The 18,340-nt window shown below is 51.6% G+C and overlaps 1 protein-coding gene across 1 annotated transcript; it reads left to right on the top strand.

Moving 5' to 3' along the window:
- The first annotated feature begins 13,646 nt into the window (after positions 1 to 13,646).
- LOC120661390 (LRR receptor-like serine/threonine-protein kinase GSO1) lies at positions 13,647 to 18,240 on the top strand. Its single transcript, XM_039940242.1, has 2 exons — positions 13,647 to 17,580; positions 17,676 to 18,240. Exons 1-2 carry the CDS (start codon positions 14,145 to 14,147, stop codon positions 18,026 to 18,028), a joined length of 3,789 nt encoding a protein of 1,262 aa, XP_039796176.1. The 5' UTR covers positions 13,647 to 14,144; the 3' UTR covers positions 18,029 to 18,240.
- The last annotated feature ends 100 nt before the right edge of the window (positions 18,241 to 18,340 follow it).

Below are 18,340 nucleotides of genomic sequence, written 5' to 3' on the forward strand. Positions count from 1 at the left end.
CGTGGACTTGGCGCTGTTCGAGTTTCTGATCGCTTTACCCTGAGAGAAGTTGCTTTGGTTTCGAATCTTGGTTTTAATTTGCTCTCTGTCTCGCAACTTCTTGATGAGGGGTTTGAAGTTTGCTTTAAGGAGGGTTGTTCGCGTGTTCTTGATTCCAGAGGAGATTTGGTTTGCCGGATTACACCTCGCGATCGGGTTTTCTTGGTTGACTTCTCTGGAACTCCTTTTGGCCCTTCTCATTGCTTGATGGCTGGTCCTTCTTCTGATTTGTGGAAGTGGCATAGGAGGCTTGGACATTTGAGCTTTGATTTGTTGTCGAGACTGAGCTCACTTGGCCTGATCCGAGGATTGCCCAAATTGAAGTTTGAAAAGGACCTTGTTTACCATTCGTGTCGCCACGGGAAGATGATTGCCACTTCACATCCACCTGTTAATCAGGTGATGACCTCTCACCCTGGAGAGTTGCTACACATGGACACTGTCGGTCCTTCTCGGGTGATGTCTGTTGGTGGGAAGTGGTACGTTCTTGTGATTGTGGACGACTTTTCTCGCTATTCTTGGGTCTTTTTCATGAGAACCAAGGATGAGGCTTTCGAGTTTGTTCGAGACTTGATCTTGAGGTTGAAAAATGAGCTATCCCAGGCCACGAGAGCGATTCGCAGTGATAATGGCACAGAATTCAAAAACGCTCGTTTTGATGCCTTTTGCTGTGATCAAGGGCTCGAACATTAGTATTCTTCTCCTTACACTCCACAGCAGAATGGAGTTGTAGAGCGGAAGAATCGGACGCTGGTTGAGATGGCGAGGACGATGCTCGATGAGCATAGGACTCCTCGCAAATACTGGGCTGAGGCGGTTAACACCACTTGTTACGTGTCCAACCGCATTTTCTTGCATGCTTTCATGCACAGGACTTCTTATGAGTTGCGGTTTGGACGCCAGCCCCGTGTTGACCATCTCAGAGTTTTCGGTTGCCGGTGCTTTGTGCTGAAAGATGGAAATCTTGATAAGTTTGAGTCTCTCTCGTCTGACGGCATTTTTCTCGGTTATGCTTCTCACTCTAGAGCGTACCGTGTGCTGATTATTGATACTAACATCGTCAGAGAGACTTGTGAAGTCACTTTCGACGAGACTGCACCGTGCAATTCTTCTGTCTTTGAAGTTGCAGGAGATGATGAGCTTGGCACCTCCATCTTTGAAGATGAGGAGGAAGAAGCTGCAGATGGCGACGCTGAGGCTACCACGCGTGCTGTGGACCCAGCCATCTCTGCCACGAGCTCGGATGATGACGACGGCCCCGATCCGACCACGTCTACTTCCCGGGGGCTGATCGAGGAGGTGACTCAGGCTTCACCAGCTGCACCTGAGGAGGCACCAGCTTTGGTTGAGGAGGAGGCGACTTCGACACGGGAAGCACCTCCCACAGGCAGGTGGTGAAACGCATCTTCAGGTATTTGAAATTCACCTCTGAATTTGGTCTTTGGTATTCTGCGGATCCTTCTCTGGTTTTGGTGGGCTTTTCTGATGCCGATTTCGGTGGGTGTCGGTTGGATCGCAAGTCAACATCCGGCACTTGTCAATTTCTCGGTACATCTTTGGTGTCTTGGTCCTCTCGCAAGCAGGCTAGCGTAGCGCTTTCTTCCACAGAAGCTAAGTATGTTGCCGCTGCTAGCTGCTGCTCCCAGATACTTTGGATGAAACAAACCTTGCAGTATTATGGTTTGAGTTTTGGTAGGGTTCCCATCTTTGTAGACAACATGTCAGCCATTAGCATTGCAAAGAACCCTGTCCTACACTCCAGAACCAAGCACATAGACATCCGATTCCATTTCCTGCGAGACAACCATGAGAGAGGACACATAGACCTGATTCGTGTCCCTTCAGAGAGGCAATCCGCAGATATCCTCACCAAACCGCTAGAGCATGACACCTTTGCACGCTTGCGAGGGGAGCTTGGGGTTTGTTACCCCTTTTGATCGCTGACTTTTCTTTGGTTAGCTTTGTAGGTCTTGTTTGCTCTTCTTTCTGTTTTCTAGGTTTGGTAGTTGCATTGTGCATATGCATTATACATGGTTGCATTTTGCATTGTCTCACTTGCACTAGCATTCTTGTATGCATTGCTATGACCTTCTAGTGCCTGATAGTGTGAGTTGATAAATCTGATCATGTATAGCTTGCTCCACTGTGTATATGACATCATCTGAGTTAAGCTATTTTGATTTGAAAATCTGAAAACATGATCACCCTGTCTTGGCTACTAGCATGTTAGGGCGTGTTGATATGCTTTGTTATCTTATTCATGCTAGTGTGCCTTTTCGTTCAGCAATTCTTACTTGAAATGATTTAAATCTGATAAAATTGCTTGAACTGTTCTTGAAATGGATTGAAAAGATCCAGGTGGGATTGCTTGTCGCACTGATCGAGCTTTCGGGTTGGCTCACACTGCACTTGTGAGAACCCGGGCAAGGCTGTGCATGACTGAAACGAGTGCTTTAAGCTTCTGATTGTCTTTTGGCATAGGCTTGGCCTCGTTGCTAAGTGAAGCATGACAAGCTTTCAACCCCTGGCATTAAGAGTTGCATGATATAAATTTGATTGAAAAATGAAGGTTGGCAACTTGATTTGGCTAGTTTAGCTCACCTGTATGAGTTTGAGTAGCACTACTTTCCATTCCTTACTTGTTAGTGCTAGATCATGGGTGATGCTTTTATTTCTCCTAAACTGAACTTGCCTAGCTCTAGACTGATTTGATATACCATGTTGAGCTAGATGCAGGTCTTGTTTATGGATGCACACGTGCTTGTTACTAGATGTTGCTCATATCCTTGTATCCCTGAATGCTTTCACTTACACCTCCTGCATTGCATTCATTGCATATCATCTGTTCAGGGGGAGTTTCAGCTTCAGGGGGAGCTTTAGGTCTTTGTAGGCTTGATGTGTGCATGTGCCAACAAGGGGGAGAATTTTGAGAGAAGTGATCGAACAAGGGGGAGACTTGTTTGATTTTTGAAAAACTTGTTGTGCACAGGGCTTTGAGAGTACATCATTTTGGGAGAGTTGCACTTGTGAGAGGGAAAAGCTTTACTTGGGGAGTTTCTGCTTTGTTCTTGGCTCCTGGTTTTCCTCGTTTTCCCTCTGCTTCTTGCATGACTGCGTCGAGCGTTATCTCTGTCTTTGAGGAGTCATGTTTTGGCTTTTGATCGATTGCGTCGAGCTTTTGCCCTTGTCTTAGGGGATCGATCTTTGCTTGAGTAAGTGACTGTTCTTGCCTTTCTGAGTTTTTCGTCACTTGTTTGAGTTCTTCTCTTTCGTGCTTCTTTGTTCTTCTCTGGTTTCACTTCTCTTGGTTCGTTTGTGGTGTGTTGACAATGCACTCATCAAGGGGGAGATTGAGGAATGTGAGTACTCCACCCTACCTGTGATGAGTGAATTGTCAACCGTGCGGTGTGATCGTGCGCTTGGTCTTTGGATTGCAGGTACACGGGCGTCGAGTATCGACGGGGAGCTGCCGTGGAGGTGCTGTGGCCGATGGACCGTGCGGTGGACGGCGGTGAAGGGCAGCCGGGACCGGAGCTCGGACCGGGCGGCAGCTGTGGCGTCCACTCCTGGATCGAGGGCGCAAGCGGCGACGGAAGGCGGGTTTCTTGGTTTGCGCCACAAAACCAAGGAGGCGGACGGGCGTCGACGGCGTCTAGGGCCTCGCTGCGGGCGAGGAGGTCACGGGCGTCGGGCGGCTTCTAGGGCCGTCAGAAGGCCGAGGCGGCAACGGCGTCTAGGGCCACGGCATGGAGGCGGGAATCTTCCCGCGCGTGAGGTTTTGGCTGTTTTCTCAAAACCGGCCACCTACCCGGGTTTCGCGGACCCTCCAAAACCGCGGACTAGATCTTCATCAAGACGGCGGTATCGCGGAGAAGACTTCGTTTCGAAGAAAAACCTCGGCCGTCGGATGAGATCGTGTACAGGGGGTGCTGCAGGCCAACCGGTCCCTGGCACTGGTCTGACCGGTCTAACCAACCGGTCTGACCGGTCCAGCGTACCGGTCTGACCGGTCCCGCGGGTATAAATACCCCTTCACTTGTGTTAGGTCAAGTGTGGCTTTTGTATTTCGTCCGTGATTTGTTCTATCTCCCAGGCCGCCACCCCTGTATTCCTCTCCCCCTGTTCATCTCTTTAGGGTAGATTTGAATTTTGTTTGTGTGAGAACTCTTGTGGATTTGATTGGGAAAGGAGGCCCTAACCTCCTCGTGCCCTCTGGGCGGTTTGAATCAATCCATCTCCTCGTTTTGTGCCTTGTGTGATGAAATTTCGATTTCGTTTTTGGTGCACTTAATTGCGAGGAGTCCATGAGTTCTTTACTGTGATTCCCATGCCTCTACTTGGTTCTTGAACCCTCTGGAATCACTAGCTCGTTCAAATTCGATTTCTTGGAGACTAGAGAAAACCCCACCCCCTTTGATCTCATCCCGAAATTATCGTGCTATGGATATCTTTAGGGTGAGATTTCTTGGGGATACACTCTTGGGGTAGGAACGAAGCCATCCTCCAAGTTTCATCCAATTTGGACGGGATTTGCTCTCGATTCACGGTTTGGAACTGAATTTTTGGAGTTTTCTGGACGTTACCGGTTAGACCGGTTGGCGAGACCGGTCAGACCGGTCTGCCTATGTTTGAACTGCTTGACCGGTCAGACCGGTCTGTGCCTGAGCAGACTCGATTTGAGAAGTTTCTCTCGCTTTTGCTTCTGTTTTGCGCCTCGGGTCTTTTGCTTCGAGATAGCTTGTTCATAGCTATTCTCGCTGACCTAGGTTCGAGGGTTTGCGGTGGTTTTGGGATATAGGCCGACAATTTGAGTTTCGACGAAATTTTGATCGGCTCCCGTTCACCCCCCTCTGGTCGACAGCTTCGGTCCCACACTTTTGTTCAATCGCATCGTCCCCAGAATCTTTAGAAGTACAAACTCTGCTGATAATTCTCTTTTCCAGCGATGTGCAGTCACTGTTGCATCTATATATCACTAAAGCGTGGACAGTACCTGCCCATGCTGCTGCTCCTCATACGCAAAACCAGTAATCATAAGAAAAGGACAGCATGTATTATTCGCACAAAAGAGGTAATGTTCAAAGAAAAAGACAGGAATTATAGGTCATATAAAGTATGACTATGTTCTGGACTTATGTCGAACTTCTTTTAGTCCTTTTTTTCCCTTCTTACCACAATAATACACGACACTTTTGCCGTTTTGCATATTTTGCTATCGATGCCACTCTACCCTATTTCTGCCGAAGGTACCCTAGATACTCTAAAAGGGTATGTTTGGTAGAGCTCACACATGAACTCTTAGGCTAAATTCAATATGAGCTCTATGAAACGGTTCTTTTTTTTTACAAACGGGGCTTTTTTACAGATTAAGTGAATCATTCTAACTAGGCTAATTTTTACGAACTTGCTAACGTCCGGGCGTACGATGAGAATATCTCCCATCTGACAGTCCATGCAACATTTAAAACTAGCATTTGCAACATAGAAAAACTCACATATGCAACATCGAAAATCAGCATTTGCAACATCAAAAATATATTGAGAAAAATTATTATCCATCCATCAACGATGAGAAAAAACCCGCTGCAACATCTGTTTCTGTTGCATGGAACATTCTAAATCTCTTGATGAAAATACAACATCCAGGTAAAACACTTTTAACAAGTGTGTGAAACAGGTGCAACATCACAACATTCAAATCTACTTTTGCAACATCCGCATGAAACACTTTCAATATTATTCTAAAATATTTGAAACACGTGAAACATTCGCTTGCAACATGCTACAAAACTCTAGCAAAAACAGAGGATGGCGAGCCGGGGAGCTGGTGGACCTCGACCTGGGCTACGAGGCCGACCCAGCGACGAAGAAAATGATGACCATGGTCGCCGAGATGGCCTTCTGCTGCCTGCAGCAGAAGGGTGAGGTGTGCCCGTCGATGAAGGAGGTGCTTGAGGTGCTTAGGAGCATCAAGGGCGAGACGGGGGCAAGCACGCAGGCTAGCCGCCGGCACTGGCCGCCGACGGCGGCCGCCGCCGCTGCAAAGGGCTCACCGCCGGCCCCAAGCTCCCGCAGCTGTCGTCAATGGAGGGGAAGCAGGGAGGGAGGGAGACTGAAATGGTGGAAACAGATGTCCGATCCATTGAACGCCTGATTCCTAAGATTACCGTAATTTTTATTTTACAGAGAAGGCACTGCAAACAGGGCAGAGAGAAAAAGGGCACCCCCCCTAAGCTACCAATCATAGTTCTGCCAGGCTGCCACTATGCAGCCAGCAATCGACGCAACCTACAGCTAAAAATTCCGAGATTTTCAGAAGAAGCAAATCGAAAGATCAAAGATCCTACCTAAGCTAGTAGCTAGAGAGATATTCCCGAAGCCCCAATGGGTGATCGTGCCGTCGTGCGGTTACGCCATGGCTTTCAGGCCAGGCCGCTGCTGCATCCATGCAAACGACACCCGGATGATCCAAACCCAAGCGGGCCGCGCCCGCGTCGAAACAGCAGTAAGATCCCTGCGAGGGTGTGGTCAGAACCGCGGCCAGCGAGATGGAGCGATCAGCGGCCAGCGGGTTACTTTTCTGTTCCCGCATCCATCACGTCGATCCAGGTATATCCAATGACCGTCCATCTGCTGGTGGGATTCCGGCCTGAGCAGCGAGGTAGAAAGTTAGAACCATCTGAATCGGATCGTCCTGATGTTTGGGTGATGGGTAGAGGTAGTTAGGATGAATTAGATGGTTGGTGCCTGGTCATTGCATTGCCCCCAACCCAAGCGCAGCTACTAGATGCAGCGCCGTACTTGCACAGGCATGTCTGGGCCTAATTCATGTCATCATGTGCGCTGTTAGATGCATACAGTAGATGATAGAGATCATGTTGTGCCTGCACAGCGGCTGGGGCACTCTGTTGCACGAGCTACGGACCACTTCTTGTTCTTGCCGTGTGTTTTCCTGGTTGTCACTACAGTGAGTCACATCCGGCAGCAGTACGACTTAGGGTGTCTTTAGATGAAACGCAAAAAAATTTTGCAACGGAATCTTGCTAATTTGAAGTACTAAATAAAGTCTATTTACAAAACTTTCTGCACAGATGGGTTGTAAACAAAGTTTTAAATCTCACGCTATAGCTTCCGCTATAGACCGCTATAGCTGTTTATGCATGGTGCCGCTATTTGAACTCACGTGTAATTTAGCCGCTATAGTCCGCTATAGCCTCATTTAGTCCGCTATTAGCTGTTTTCAGAGTCCAGCCGCTAAACCCCTTAGCCCGCTATTTAAAACCTTGGTTATAAATCGCGAGACGAATCTAATGATGCTAATTAATCCATGATTAATCAATAATTAGCGGATGGTTACTGTAGCATCACTGTAGCAAATCATGGGTTATGTAGGCTCATTAGATTCGTCTCACGATTTACAGTCCATCCATACAAAAAGTTTTGTAAATAGACTTCATTTAGTACTCCATGCATGTGTCGAAACATTCGATGTGATGTTTTTTTTTGTGTTTACGGGGTTTATGGAGTGGGAACTAAACAGGACCTTAGTAGAATGGTACTTAGTTTGATCATCGACCATTATTTTCATAAGTCATGACTATGATTGGAGGGCAAAGCTGGCACCTCTGCTTCCTTGCAGACCCCAAGTGCTGCAGGTAACATTCGCTGTGACCAGTCCAGTAGCTGCTGCAACAGGCATCTTTCTTGCACGCCATTTTGCCTCCACAAAGTACTAGTACTTATTTAGTAGTAAATCTACATCAAGTCCAGTATTAGTTTTTCTTGCATGTTTAGTTGACCTGTGTCTCAAGAGTGTGTCATCCAGGTTATACGCACCAGGCTTATGATACTTATTAAATCATATGACGTTAGGTTTGACTAAAGTGTCAAACACTACTACGCTAGCATATTAATCAAGTAGTTTCCTCAGGAAAGAAAAGGGAACGACTTTGGAAGGATCTTATCCAGGGCACAAAAAGGCAGCGAAGATGCTACTAGCCCAATTGTTTTTAGCAAGTACACAATGGTCTAGCTAGGTCATTATTGTAAGCAAGCTAGGGAAAGGGGATTAGCTCACCAAACTAGAAGCTGAAGCTCCGTTTCTTCATGTAACCACAAAACAGAAACTATACATATATATAATATATTAGGGGGTTGAGAATTGAAATGTTTAGCTAGCAACCAATCTCTTGTCCACGTCTTCCAGCTCCTCTTCAATGCGTAAAGAACTGGTACATGAGAATTCTGTATGAATGTGAGTAGGTGTACAAGCAGTCAACGAGCACTATAATTTGTCCAAAATCTAAACCAGAATGAAAGAATGCTATCGTCTTGACAAATGTATTCTGCATCTGATGCCCACGAATTGTGCGGTTGGTCAAATTGCCAAATTAAAAATCCCCTTTAGGTAAAAAGGACCACGACTGTTTTCTTTATTGAAACGAGCCAGTTGAGGTGATTTTATTTGTTAAACACATTCCAGAGATGGTTGAACTTTTTGATGAGATACTAATTTGAATTTAAAACTTTTAAACTGCTCCTACATGGAGTATATGTACGGGACACAACCCTCAGTTGAGCTGTTGCCATTAGGACGCCCAAATTCATGTATCCAAGGAGAAGTGTTTCTCCAAGGCTTATGAACCAGTGGCTAGATTTAGTCTCTATTGCTGAGTCTATTTCATTTACTGATGACTGTGATTCAATCATTTGGGCCTTTGATGGCAGTAGTATGATCTGTGTCCACCCCCCCCCGGTCCACATTTTCCTCTGGCTTTTATGTAATAACAAAACTCTAACGAGAATTAATCTTGCTAAGAGGAGACAAGTTGCAGATACTTCTTGCTTGTTCTGTTCTGAACAAGAAACGGTCCATCATCTCTTTTTTTATTGCTGTGTAGCAAAAGTTCTTTGGGCTTATATGTTTGAAATTTTTCATATACCCCTTGGATCTGATTACGAATCGATAGCCCGTTGGTGGATTAGCAATAAAACCTACAAAGTTATGAATTGTTTCTCGGGCGCATTGATGTGGTGCTTATGGAAGTTTAGAAATGATATGTGTTTTCAGGGGAAAATGTGGAGGGGAGAGAAGATGCTACTAAACAATCTCTACAACATGTTGAAAAGCTGGCGAGTTCTATTTGCGGATGGAGACTTGGCCACCCTGCACCAAGCGCTGGCGAAGCTACAACACATGATGCAACAACCTCTCCGTCTGCTTGGCCAAAGCCAGGGGTTCTCACACATGTGGACTTCGCCGGAGGAGGCTACGTCAAGTTCGGGAGCATCGCCTGAGAGAGCGCCTTCTACACGTGTTCGGCAGATGGTTACTGAATCCCCTGATGGCTCACTTTCTTCACCAATAGACCTGCTCCCTGCGTTGGATGTTACTCCTAGTTCTTTTGGTGTTTTTTCTAGCTCTGACTCTGTGAGCACTGGGTTGTTTTAGCGGGCGCGCTTCGAATACGCTGTCCTAAATTGGCTGAACAGCATGTTTGCTGCACTTTGCTTTGTTTCGCTGAAATAAAGCGGGGACATCCCTTTTCTCTAAAAAAAATTCATGTATCCAATCATAGGATCGGTATGTATGCAGTATGCCTGTATATGATCGAATTCGAAAAGAAACACTTTCCAATTGGACTGAACTCGAGCGCAAGACCGGCCAAAAAGTGCGCGAGCTTTGGAGCAGAAAGGAGCTCACGACGCCTTGCGTTCCGTTCCGAGCTAACGATTTTGCCCTTTCATTTGCCCCCTTTTACCTACTTTTTCTTGCCCTGCGTCTTTAATCATGGTGCGATGATTTTGCTCGGCTGTGCGTGCTCTTTTCTTGACAGTGCCAGTACGATGAAATGGACATGCGTGCCCTTCGTTTCCTAACCTTTTTTTTTTGCTAGTTGGAATTTCCACATTGGTTGAATAACCGGAGGCTAGGAAGCTCGCCGGCGCCGTGCATAGCCGACGGTGGCGAGACGAGATCCAAGTATGCCACTGCCACGCGCGCCGTGGGAAAGGAACAGCGGGGGCGACTGGGGGGCGGGGACCACGGCGTCAGCGACGGGTCGGCAACCTGACGACTTGGTGCCGGGCCACGCCGTGACCGGCCCGGCCCCGCTCGCCCGAGCCGGGCCCGTCGCGGCACCTTTCCGGCCCGCTGTCGGCGGGGACCCTCTCTACTACTCTCCGGGATCGCGACGGGAGGGCCCCACAACGGAACCTGCCGCGCGGGTCCCACTCCCACGGCGTGCAGCTGAACTCTGAAGCTGCCAGCAGCAGCGGCCGCCGCGCGGGGCGGAGCCGAGGCCGAGGAGCGGGGAGCGGGGAGGCGGCATCCCGCATCCGCGCCGTGAGTCGGCGGCGGCGCCGGGCCTCACTGCAGACGCTGCATGCGTCTTCGCCGGCGGTGAGGAAGATCGTCGGCTGCCGGCCGGATCCCTGATGATCCCGAGCAAGACATTTCCACGAGCACGCTGCATGCGCCGCATGAACTCGAACCCCACCTTGCTCGAGAAAAGAGCAGGCAGAAGATTCCTCCTGCTGCCGGCTGGGCCATGGGAACCAGTTCCTGTTCCTGTTCTGCATGCCCTCGTTGCGGCACGGGCACAGGGAAACCAGCCATGGTGGCTGCCGCTGTGCGAGATCATAGTTCGTCACGTCGTCGCTGGTCGCGGCCACGCCAACGCAAAAGGCTAGCCAGACCTTTTTGAACCTTCCGGCGTCGGGAGCCCACCGAAAAAGGCGGCGACCGGCCAGAGTTTCACCGGCAGGAAGAGATGACATCCGGGCCAAGTTTCACCTCAGCTGCACGGCCAACCGTAGGGGTGATCTGAGAATTTCGGAGTGACTGTGTGAGTAACCATTTGGGTGCCATTTGTTTAGAGGAGAAGAAAACAGGAGATATTATGAGAGTAGCTCCTTGCAACTTGTCACGTCACTATATACTTCTTGCTCGTTGAGTCTACGGGGGGTAGCACGGACCTACTAGTATCCTACGGCAACGTTGACGTCCTAGCCCCTAGGTGTACGTGATGTGAGAGCCACAGCCACGATACGGTACAGCAACATACTATCGTCACAACTCACAAGACTAGAGCCTTTTGTTCTGCTGTGCTGTTGGCAGCTTTGGAAACGTCGCAATAGGATCGTCTTCAGGCAGGAAAGCATGACCCTCCCACAATTTCTACAAAGCTGTAAATTAGAGGCTAGAGCCTGGAGTTGTCGTCTCCCAAAGTGGGACCTCGGCGTTAGCAATATTTGATGTAGTGCTTTCTCTTCGGCAATGTAAAACTTAAAATACTGTAAAACTTTATATCTGGCCGTTAGGGGCCACTCTGATGAATGAACCAGGTGGGGATCCTCTCTCCCCATTGAACCTTAAAAAAAACAACTCACAAGACTGTTCATGGCCCCGTGATATGAGATGCATCCTACATTCCTATTATATGTAAATGGACAAATTAAAATTATACACTTCCTACCATAAAATATATTAGTATCTTGCATGAAAAGAGTTATATATATTATAAAAATATTTTTTAATAATGATTCTAGAAAAATGCTAATCTTATTTTCGGTAAAATTAAAACTGTTTGACTTGCGCGTTTAGTTTCCAAAAAATTTTGGGCAAAATTTTTTGGAAACTTTTACAACACTAATTAGGAGTATTAAACATAGACTAATTATAAAACTAAGTACACGGATGGACGAAAAATCGCGAGACAAATCTATTAAGCCTAATTAATCCGTCATTAGAGGTCATTTACTATAGCATGACATTGTCTAATCATTGCATAATTAGGTTCATTAGATTCGTCTCGCGATTTTGTCGGGGGTTGTGAAATGGGTTTTGTTAGTTATCCAAATTTAATACTCCTAATTAGTGGTCAAACATTCGAAATTACTAGTGCGTGAAAAATTTTGGGAACTAAACAGAGCCTTACATTTTCTATCAGAAAAAGTATTATTTTCCGTGTCTTTTTTATTTATCAGTACAATTAGCTCGAGCATGTCACATGTCAAATGGACAAAGATATGCTTGCCCGTGCATTAACTCTCAAGCACAACATCCGTTTGCATGCGTAGGCCTAGTTGCGTACCCTCCATTTCTGTTTCGCGGACGTATGGACAATCACACACGCACGCCCTCTCCCTCACCAATTTCATGGAGCTGCTCTTGCTTATCCGTGCATCCATCAACTTGATTCTTCTTTCCTAGTACTATTTTATTATGCAATAAATTAGAAAATGCTTCCTCCTTTCGAATGTTCCCTTGCAACATGGATATGTGTTAGCACTAGAACTGATCATCTGTCGGGTCGGGTCGGGTCACTTCGGGTTTCGGGTTAAAAAATGTTGGCTCATGCCCCAGTCCATAACATGGTCGGGTCAGGTCGAATTTAGGTTGTGTCGGGTTGGCCCGCAATTTTGAGTGTAATTTTCGGGTTGGATTAGCTTTTTAATTTTTGAGTTTCGGGTCAAATATTTCGACCCGTACCCGACCCATCACTTGGCCGGGCTAGGTCGGGTCGGTTTTTTTCGGGTGTGTTGGGTCGGGTTTATCGAGTTGGGTCGGGCTTATCGGGTCGGGTGGCCCGTGATCAGGTCCAGATAGCACCCCTCACAGTAGGATGGGAACGACGGTTCCAGCCCTAGCCCGCCCGCGCCGGACCCTCCCGTCCACACCTCCTTCCATCGCCTCCCGCCAACATCATCCCTGCCATAGCACCGCCCGACCGTCTTCGTCCATCGCCTAGCAACCCAAAATCCTAACCCGAACCCTAACCTCGTCGGAGTTTGAGAAGAAAGAGAGAATTTGGAGAGAAAAATTCGAGTGAGGAGAGCTTCCAAATCACTCGGGTGAGGTATAGCTTTTCCCAGTGAGTGTCTATCTTTCACTCGAGTGAAATCTCACCTTTCCTCACTCAATTTTTTGGACCCCTAAATTAAAATCCAATGAGTCTCCTTTATCTTCTACCTTCTGCTGCCACCTCTCTCTGCACCAGCATTCCAGCGTCGTCCGCCACCCGTCGCCCAACCCTGCCACCATCAGCTACCGAGTTTACAATCTTGCTAATTGTGTGATAACACTTTCTACTGAGACTAACCTTAGGACAAAACTAAATCAATGCATAAACTTTAAAATGAATTAAGTATTTGTTTGTACGAATTCCTATCAAAACTTAAACGACTTGTGTATCGATCCGTAGTAAGACCCGTCCCAATGGTGTTTCATGGAAGGTTTCGAATTTATAGCATTAAATATCATCAATTTTACTAACATGACAAGGAGAAAGAAGAATTGAGTTTTATGGAATGTGAGAAGAGTTTCATCATCATAAAACGATGAAACTTATCTGACACAGTTATTTAGTTTGTAACAGTACTGTAAAACTGATCTAGTTTCCAATCTAGATAGTAATACTATAAAACTGTACACTGACTGATCTTGCTGACTTATGAACAAATCCTCCGCCGCAATGGCCCCATGCAGCATATCAAATCGTTCCAGCCACTTCATTCGTTTCGTTGCCACAAGTCACAACCATGGCGGGAGGAAGGCAGGAAGGATTCTGAATCCATCACCCATAAAAGGGAGGCCAACCACTCTCTTTCTACGAACTCCATCTCTCTCCTCCGACCCTCTCTCTCTCTCCACCTCACCCGTCCTCTCTCTCTCTCGCCGGCCCCATTCTACTCTGCCCTGCCGCTCTACTCTACTCACTCCCTCAACTGCCAGCCGAATCCGCCCTCTCTCTCCTCCTCTGTTTATCGAGCTCGGCCGAGCAGCTCCGCCATTCCCCAAGCACACCAACTCCTTCCAGAGGCCGACGCGGTCGGCGCCATTCAATGCCCCCCTGCCCTGCGCCCCCTTGCCATTGCACTGAGACGGAGGGCGCCTCTGCTCTCTGAGAGACACGACGCAGACACCGCCACCTCCTTTAACTCGTCCTGCAGGCCTGCCTCTTCGCTTCCCGACGCTGACTCGCTCGGGAACCCATGCGCCCATGCACCCGCACGCCTGCCCGCCGCGTTCGTGCGCCTCCCTACAAGTCGACACGTAGCGGAAGCTGTGGCTGCCAGTGAGGTGCAGCGCCGAGGAAGCGGCAATGGCGGCGGGGCGGCGGTTCCTGGTGTCGGCATGGTTTCTCGTGGCGCTGGCGGTGCTCTCTTCCGTGGCGGAGGCGGATGACGGCGACGTGCTGCTGGAGGTGAAGCGCGCGTTCGTCGGCGATCCCGAGGGGGTCCTGGCGGGCTGGAACGCCAGCGGCGCCGGCGCGGCAGGGTTCTGCGCCTGGGCCGGCGTGGCGTGCGACGACGCGGGGCTCAGGGTGGTCGGCCTCAACCTCTCCGGCGCCGGGCTGGCCGGGCCGGTGCCCCGCGCGCTGGCGCGGCTCGACGCGCTCGAGGCGATCGACCTGTCCACGAACGCGCTCACGGGCCCCATCCCGGCGGCGCTCGGCGGGCTCGCGAGCCTCCAGGTGCTGCTGCTCTACTCCAACCAGCTCACCGGCGAGATACCGGCGTCGCTGGGCAAGCTCGCGGCGCTCCAGGTGCTCCGCGCCGGCGACAACCCGGGCCTGTCGGGCGCCATCCCGGACGCGCTCGGGGAGCTCGGCAACCTCACCGTGCTCGGCCTCGCGTCCTGCAACCTCACGGGCCCGATCCCGACGAGCCTCGCGCGGCTCGCCGCGCTCACGGCGCTGAACCTGCAGCAGAACGCGCTGTCGGGGCCCATAACGCGGGGCCTCGCCGACCTGGCGAGCCTGCAGGCGCTCGCGCTCGCCGGCAACAAGCTCACGGGCGCGATACCACCGGATCTCGGGAGGCTCACGGGGCTCCAGAAGCTTAACCTGGGCAACAACTCGCTGGTGGGCGCCATACCGCCGGAGCTCGGTGCGCTCGGCGAGCTCCAGTACCTCAACCTCATGAACAACCGCCTCTCCGGCCGCGTCCCGCGCGCGCTCGCCAAGCTCTCGCGGGTGCGCACGATCGACCTGTCCGGCAACATGCTCTCCGGCGCGCTCCCCGCCGAGCTCGGCCGGCTGCCGGAGCTCACTTTCTTGGTGCTCTCCGACAACCAACTCACCGGCAGCGTCCCTGGCGACCTGTGCGGCGGCGTCGGCGTCGGCGATGAAGCAGAGTCCAGTAGCCTCGAGCACCTCATGCTGTCGACCAACAACTTCACCGGCCAGATACCGGAGGGGCTCTCGCGGTGCCAGGCGCTGACGCAGCTCGACCTGGCGAACAACAGCCTCTCCGGCGCCATCCCCGCCGCGCTCGGTGAGCTCGGCAACCTGACGGACCTGATGCTCAACAACAACAGCCTCTCCGGCGAGCTGCCGCCGGAGCTCTTCAACCTCACCGAGCTCCGGTCTCTGGCATTGTATCACAACCAGCTCACCGGCAGGCTGCCGGACGCCATCTGCCGCCTCAGGAACCTCGAGGTACTGTACCTGTACGAGAACCAGTTCACCGGCGAGATACCGGGGTCCATCGGGGACTGCGCGAGCTTGCAGATGATCGACATCTTCGGGAACCGGTTCAACGGGAGCATACCGGCGTCCATGGGGAACCTGTCGCAGCTGATGTTCATTGACTTCAGGCAGAACGAGCTGTCCGGCGTGATCCCGCCGGAGCTCGGCGAGTGCCAGCAGCTTCAAGTCCTTGATCTGGCCGATAATGCTCTGTCCGGGCCGATTCCCGAGACGTTCGGGAAGCTCCGTTCGCTGCAGCAGTTCATGCTCTACAACAACTCGCTCTCCGGCACCATCCCGGACGGCATGTTCGAGTGCCGGAACAGCACGAGGGTCAACATCGCGCACAACCGGCTCACCGGCAGCCTCCTGCCGCTCTGCGGCACGGCGAGGCTGCTGTCCTTCGACGCCACCAACAACTCCTTTCATGGCGGGATCCCCGCGCAGCTCGGCCGGTCGTCGTCGCTCCAGCGCGTGCGCCTGGGGAGCAACATGCTCTCCGGGCCCATCCCGCCGTCGCTGGGCGGCATCGCCGCGCTGACGCTGCTGGACGTGTCGAACAACGCGCTCACCGGCAGCATCCCGGCGACGCTCGCGCAGTGCAGGCAGCTCAGCCTCATCGTCCTCAGCCACAACCGGCTGTCAGGGCCGATCCCGGGCTGGCTGGGCTCGCTGCCGCAGCTCGGCGAGCTGACGCTCTCCAACAACGAGTTCACCGGAGCAATCCCGGTGCAGCTCAGCAACTGCTCCAAGCTCCTGAAGCTCTCCCTCGACAGCAACCAGATCAATGGAACAGTGCCGCCTGAACTCGGCAGTTTGGTGTCCCTCAACGTGCTGAATCTTGCACACAACCAACTCTCAGGTTTGATCCCGACAGCGATCGCAAAATTGAGTAATCTCTATGAGCTGAATTTGTCGCAGAACTACCTGTCCGGTCCGATCCCTCCGGACATTGGCAAGTTGCAAGAGTTGCAGAGCTTGTTGGATTTGAGCAGCAACTACTTCAGTGGCCACATTCCTGCATCGCTCGGTTCACTCTCCAAGCTGGAAGATTTGAACCTCTCTCACAATGCTCTGGTCGGAGCAGTGCCGTCGCAGCTCGCCGGAATGAGCAGTCTGGTGCAGCTGGACTTGTCCAGCAACCAGCTGGAAGGGAGGCTGGGAGCAGAGTTCGCCCGGTGGCCGCAGGGCGTGTTCGCCGACAATGCTGGGCTCTGCGGCCGCCCATTGAGAGGTTGCAGCAGCGGAGGAGACCGGTCAACGCTTAGCTCCGTGACCATCGCGCTGGTGTCTGCTGCGGTCACGCTGGCGATTGTGCTCCTGATCATCCTGCTTGCCCTGATGGTGGTGCGGCGCCATGGACGGCGGTCACGGGAGGTGAACTGCACGGCGTTCTCGTCGAGCTCGGGCAACACGAACCGGCAGCTCGTCGTCAAGGGCTCGGCGCGGCGCGAGTTCCGGTGGGAGGCGATCATGGAGGCCACGGCGAACCTGAGCGATCAGTTCGCGATCGGGTCCGGCGGGTCGGGGACGGTGTACAAAGCGGAGCTGTCCACCGGCGAGACGGTGGCCGTGAAGAGGATCGCGCACATGGACAGCGACATGCTGCTGCACGACAAGAGCTTCGCGCGGGAGATCAAGATCCTGGGCCGCGTCCGGCACCGGCACCTGGTCAAGCTGCTCGGGTTCATCACCTCCCACGACGCCGGCGGCGGCGGCAGCATGCTCGTCTACGAGTACATGGAGAACGGCAGCCTCTACGACTGGCTGCACGGCGGCGCCGGCGCCGGCGACGGCCGCAAGAAGCGGGTGCTGGGCTGGGACGCGCGGCTCAAGGTCGCGGCCGGGCTGGCGCAGGGCGTCGAGTACCTCCACCACGACTGCGTGCCGCGGATCGTGCACCGGGACATCAAGTCCAGCAACGTGCTCCTCGACGGCGACATGGAGGCGCACCTCGGCGACTTCGGCCTCGCCAAGGCCGTCGCCGAGAACCAGCAGGCTGCCTCCGGCAAGGACTGCACCGAATCAGCTTCCTGCTTCGCCGGATCATACGGCTACATCGCTCCAGGTAATCTCAGCCTCCGAAATGAAAAATTCAGACGCAATTGCAGATTAGCAGATGCAGTTCCTGACACTGTAGAGCGCGTCACGTTTCCTCCGCAGAGTGCGCGTACTCCCTGAAGGCGACGGAGAGGAGCGACGTCTACAGCATGGGCATCGTGCTCATGGAGCTGGTCACCGGCCTCCTGCCGACGGACAAGACCTTCGGCGGCGACGTGGACATGGTGAGGTGGGTGCAGTCCAGGATGGACGCGCCGTTGCCGCCCGGGGAGCAGGTGTTCGACCCGGCTCTGAAGCCGCTGGCGCCGCGCGAGGAGTCGTCGATGGCGGAGTTGCTGGAGGTGGCGCTCCGGTGCACGAGGACGGCGCCGGGGGAGAGGCCGACGGCGCGGCAGGTCTCCGATCTGCTGCTTCACGTTTCGCTCGATTACTATCGCGCCGGCGAGAAACGTTAGGATTTGGAAGCCTTTTCTATGTATCGTGAATTCGTGATTCAACTAAATGCCTAAATTAGCTTATTTTTCATGAAATTAGCAACAAAGGTTGTGTTTTCGAGGGTTCGCCATTGAATCAGGTCAAGAATGCCCCTAGTTTAATTATAAATTTTACTGAGCATGGAAATCGCTTGTACAATTATTTGAAAATGGTCGAGATCCCTTTCATGTTACTCATTCTGCAAGTAGCTGTAACAGTAATGTGATTGAGAACTGAGAGAGACGGCACTAGAGTGCTCACAGGACTGACATGATTGTATAACCTTTAAATAG

This window comes from Panicum virgatum, chromosome 2N (assembly GCF_016808335.1).
Source record: "Panicum virgatum strain AP13 chromosome 2N, P.virgatum_v5, whole genome shotgun sequence".
Classification (NCBI taxonomy): Eukaryota; Viridiplantae; Streptophyta; class Magnoliopsida; order Poales; family Poaceae; genus Panicum; species Panicum virgatum.

What these genes read in the sequence shown, in the direction of transcription:
- LOC120661390 (XM_039940242.1), top strand. Translation starts at nt 14,145, where the DNA reads ATGGCGGCGGGGCGGCGGTTCCTGGTGTCGGCATGGTTTCTCGTGGCG. An exon ending in ATACGGCTACATCGCTCCAG is followed by an intron (nt 17,581 to 17,675) that starts GTAATCTCAGCC and finishes TTTCCTCCGCAG; the next exon opens with AGTGCGCGTACTCCCTGAAG.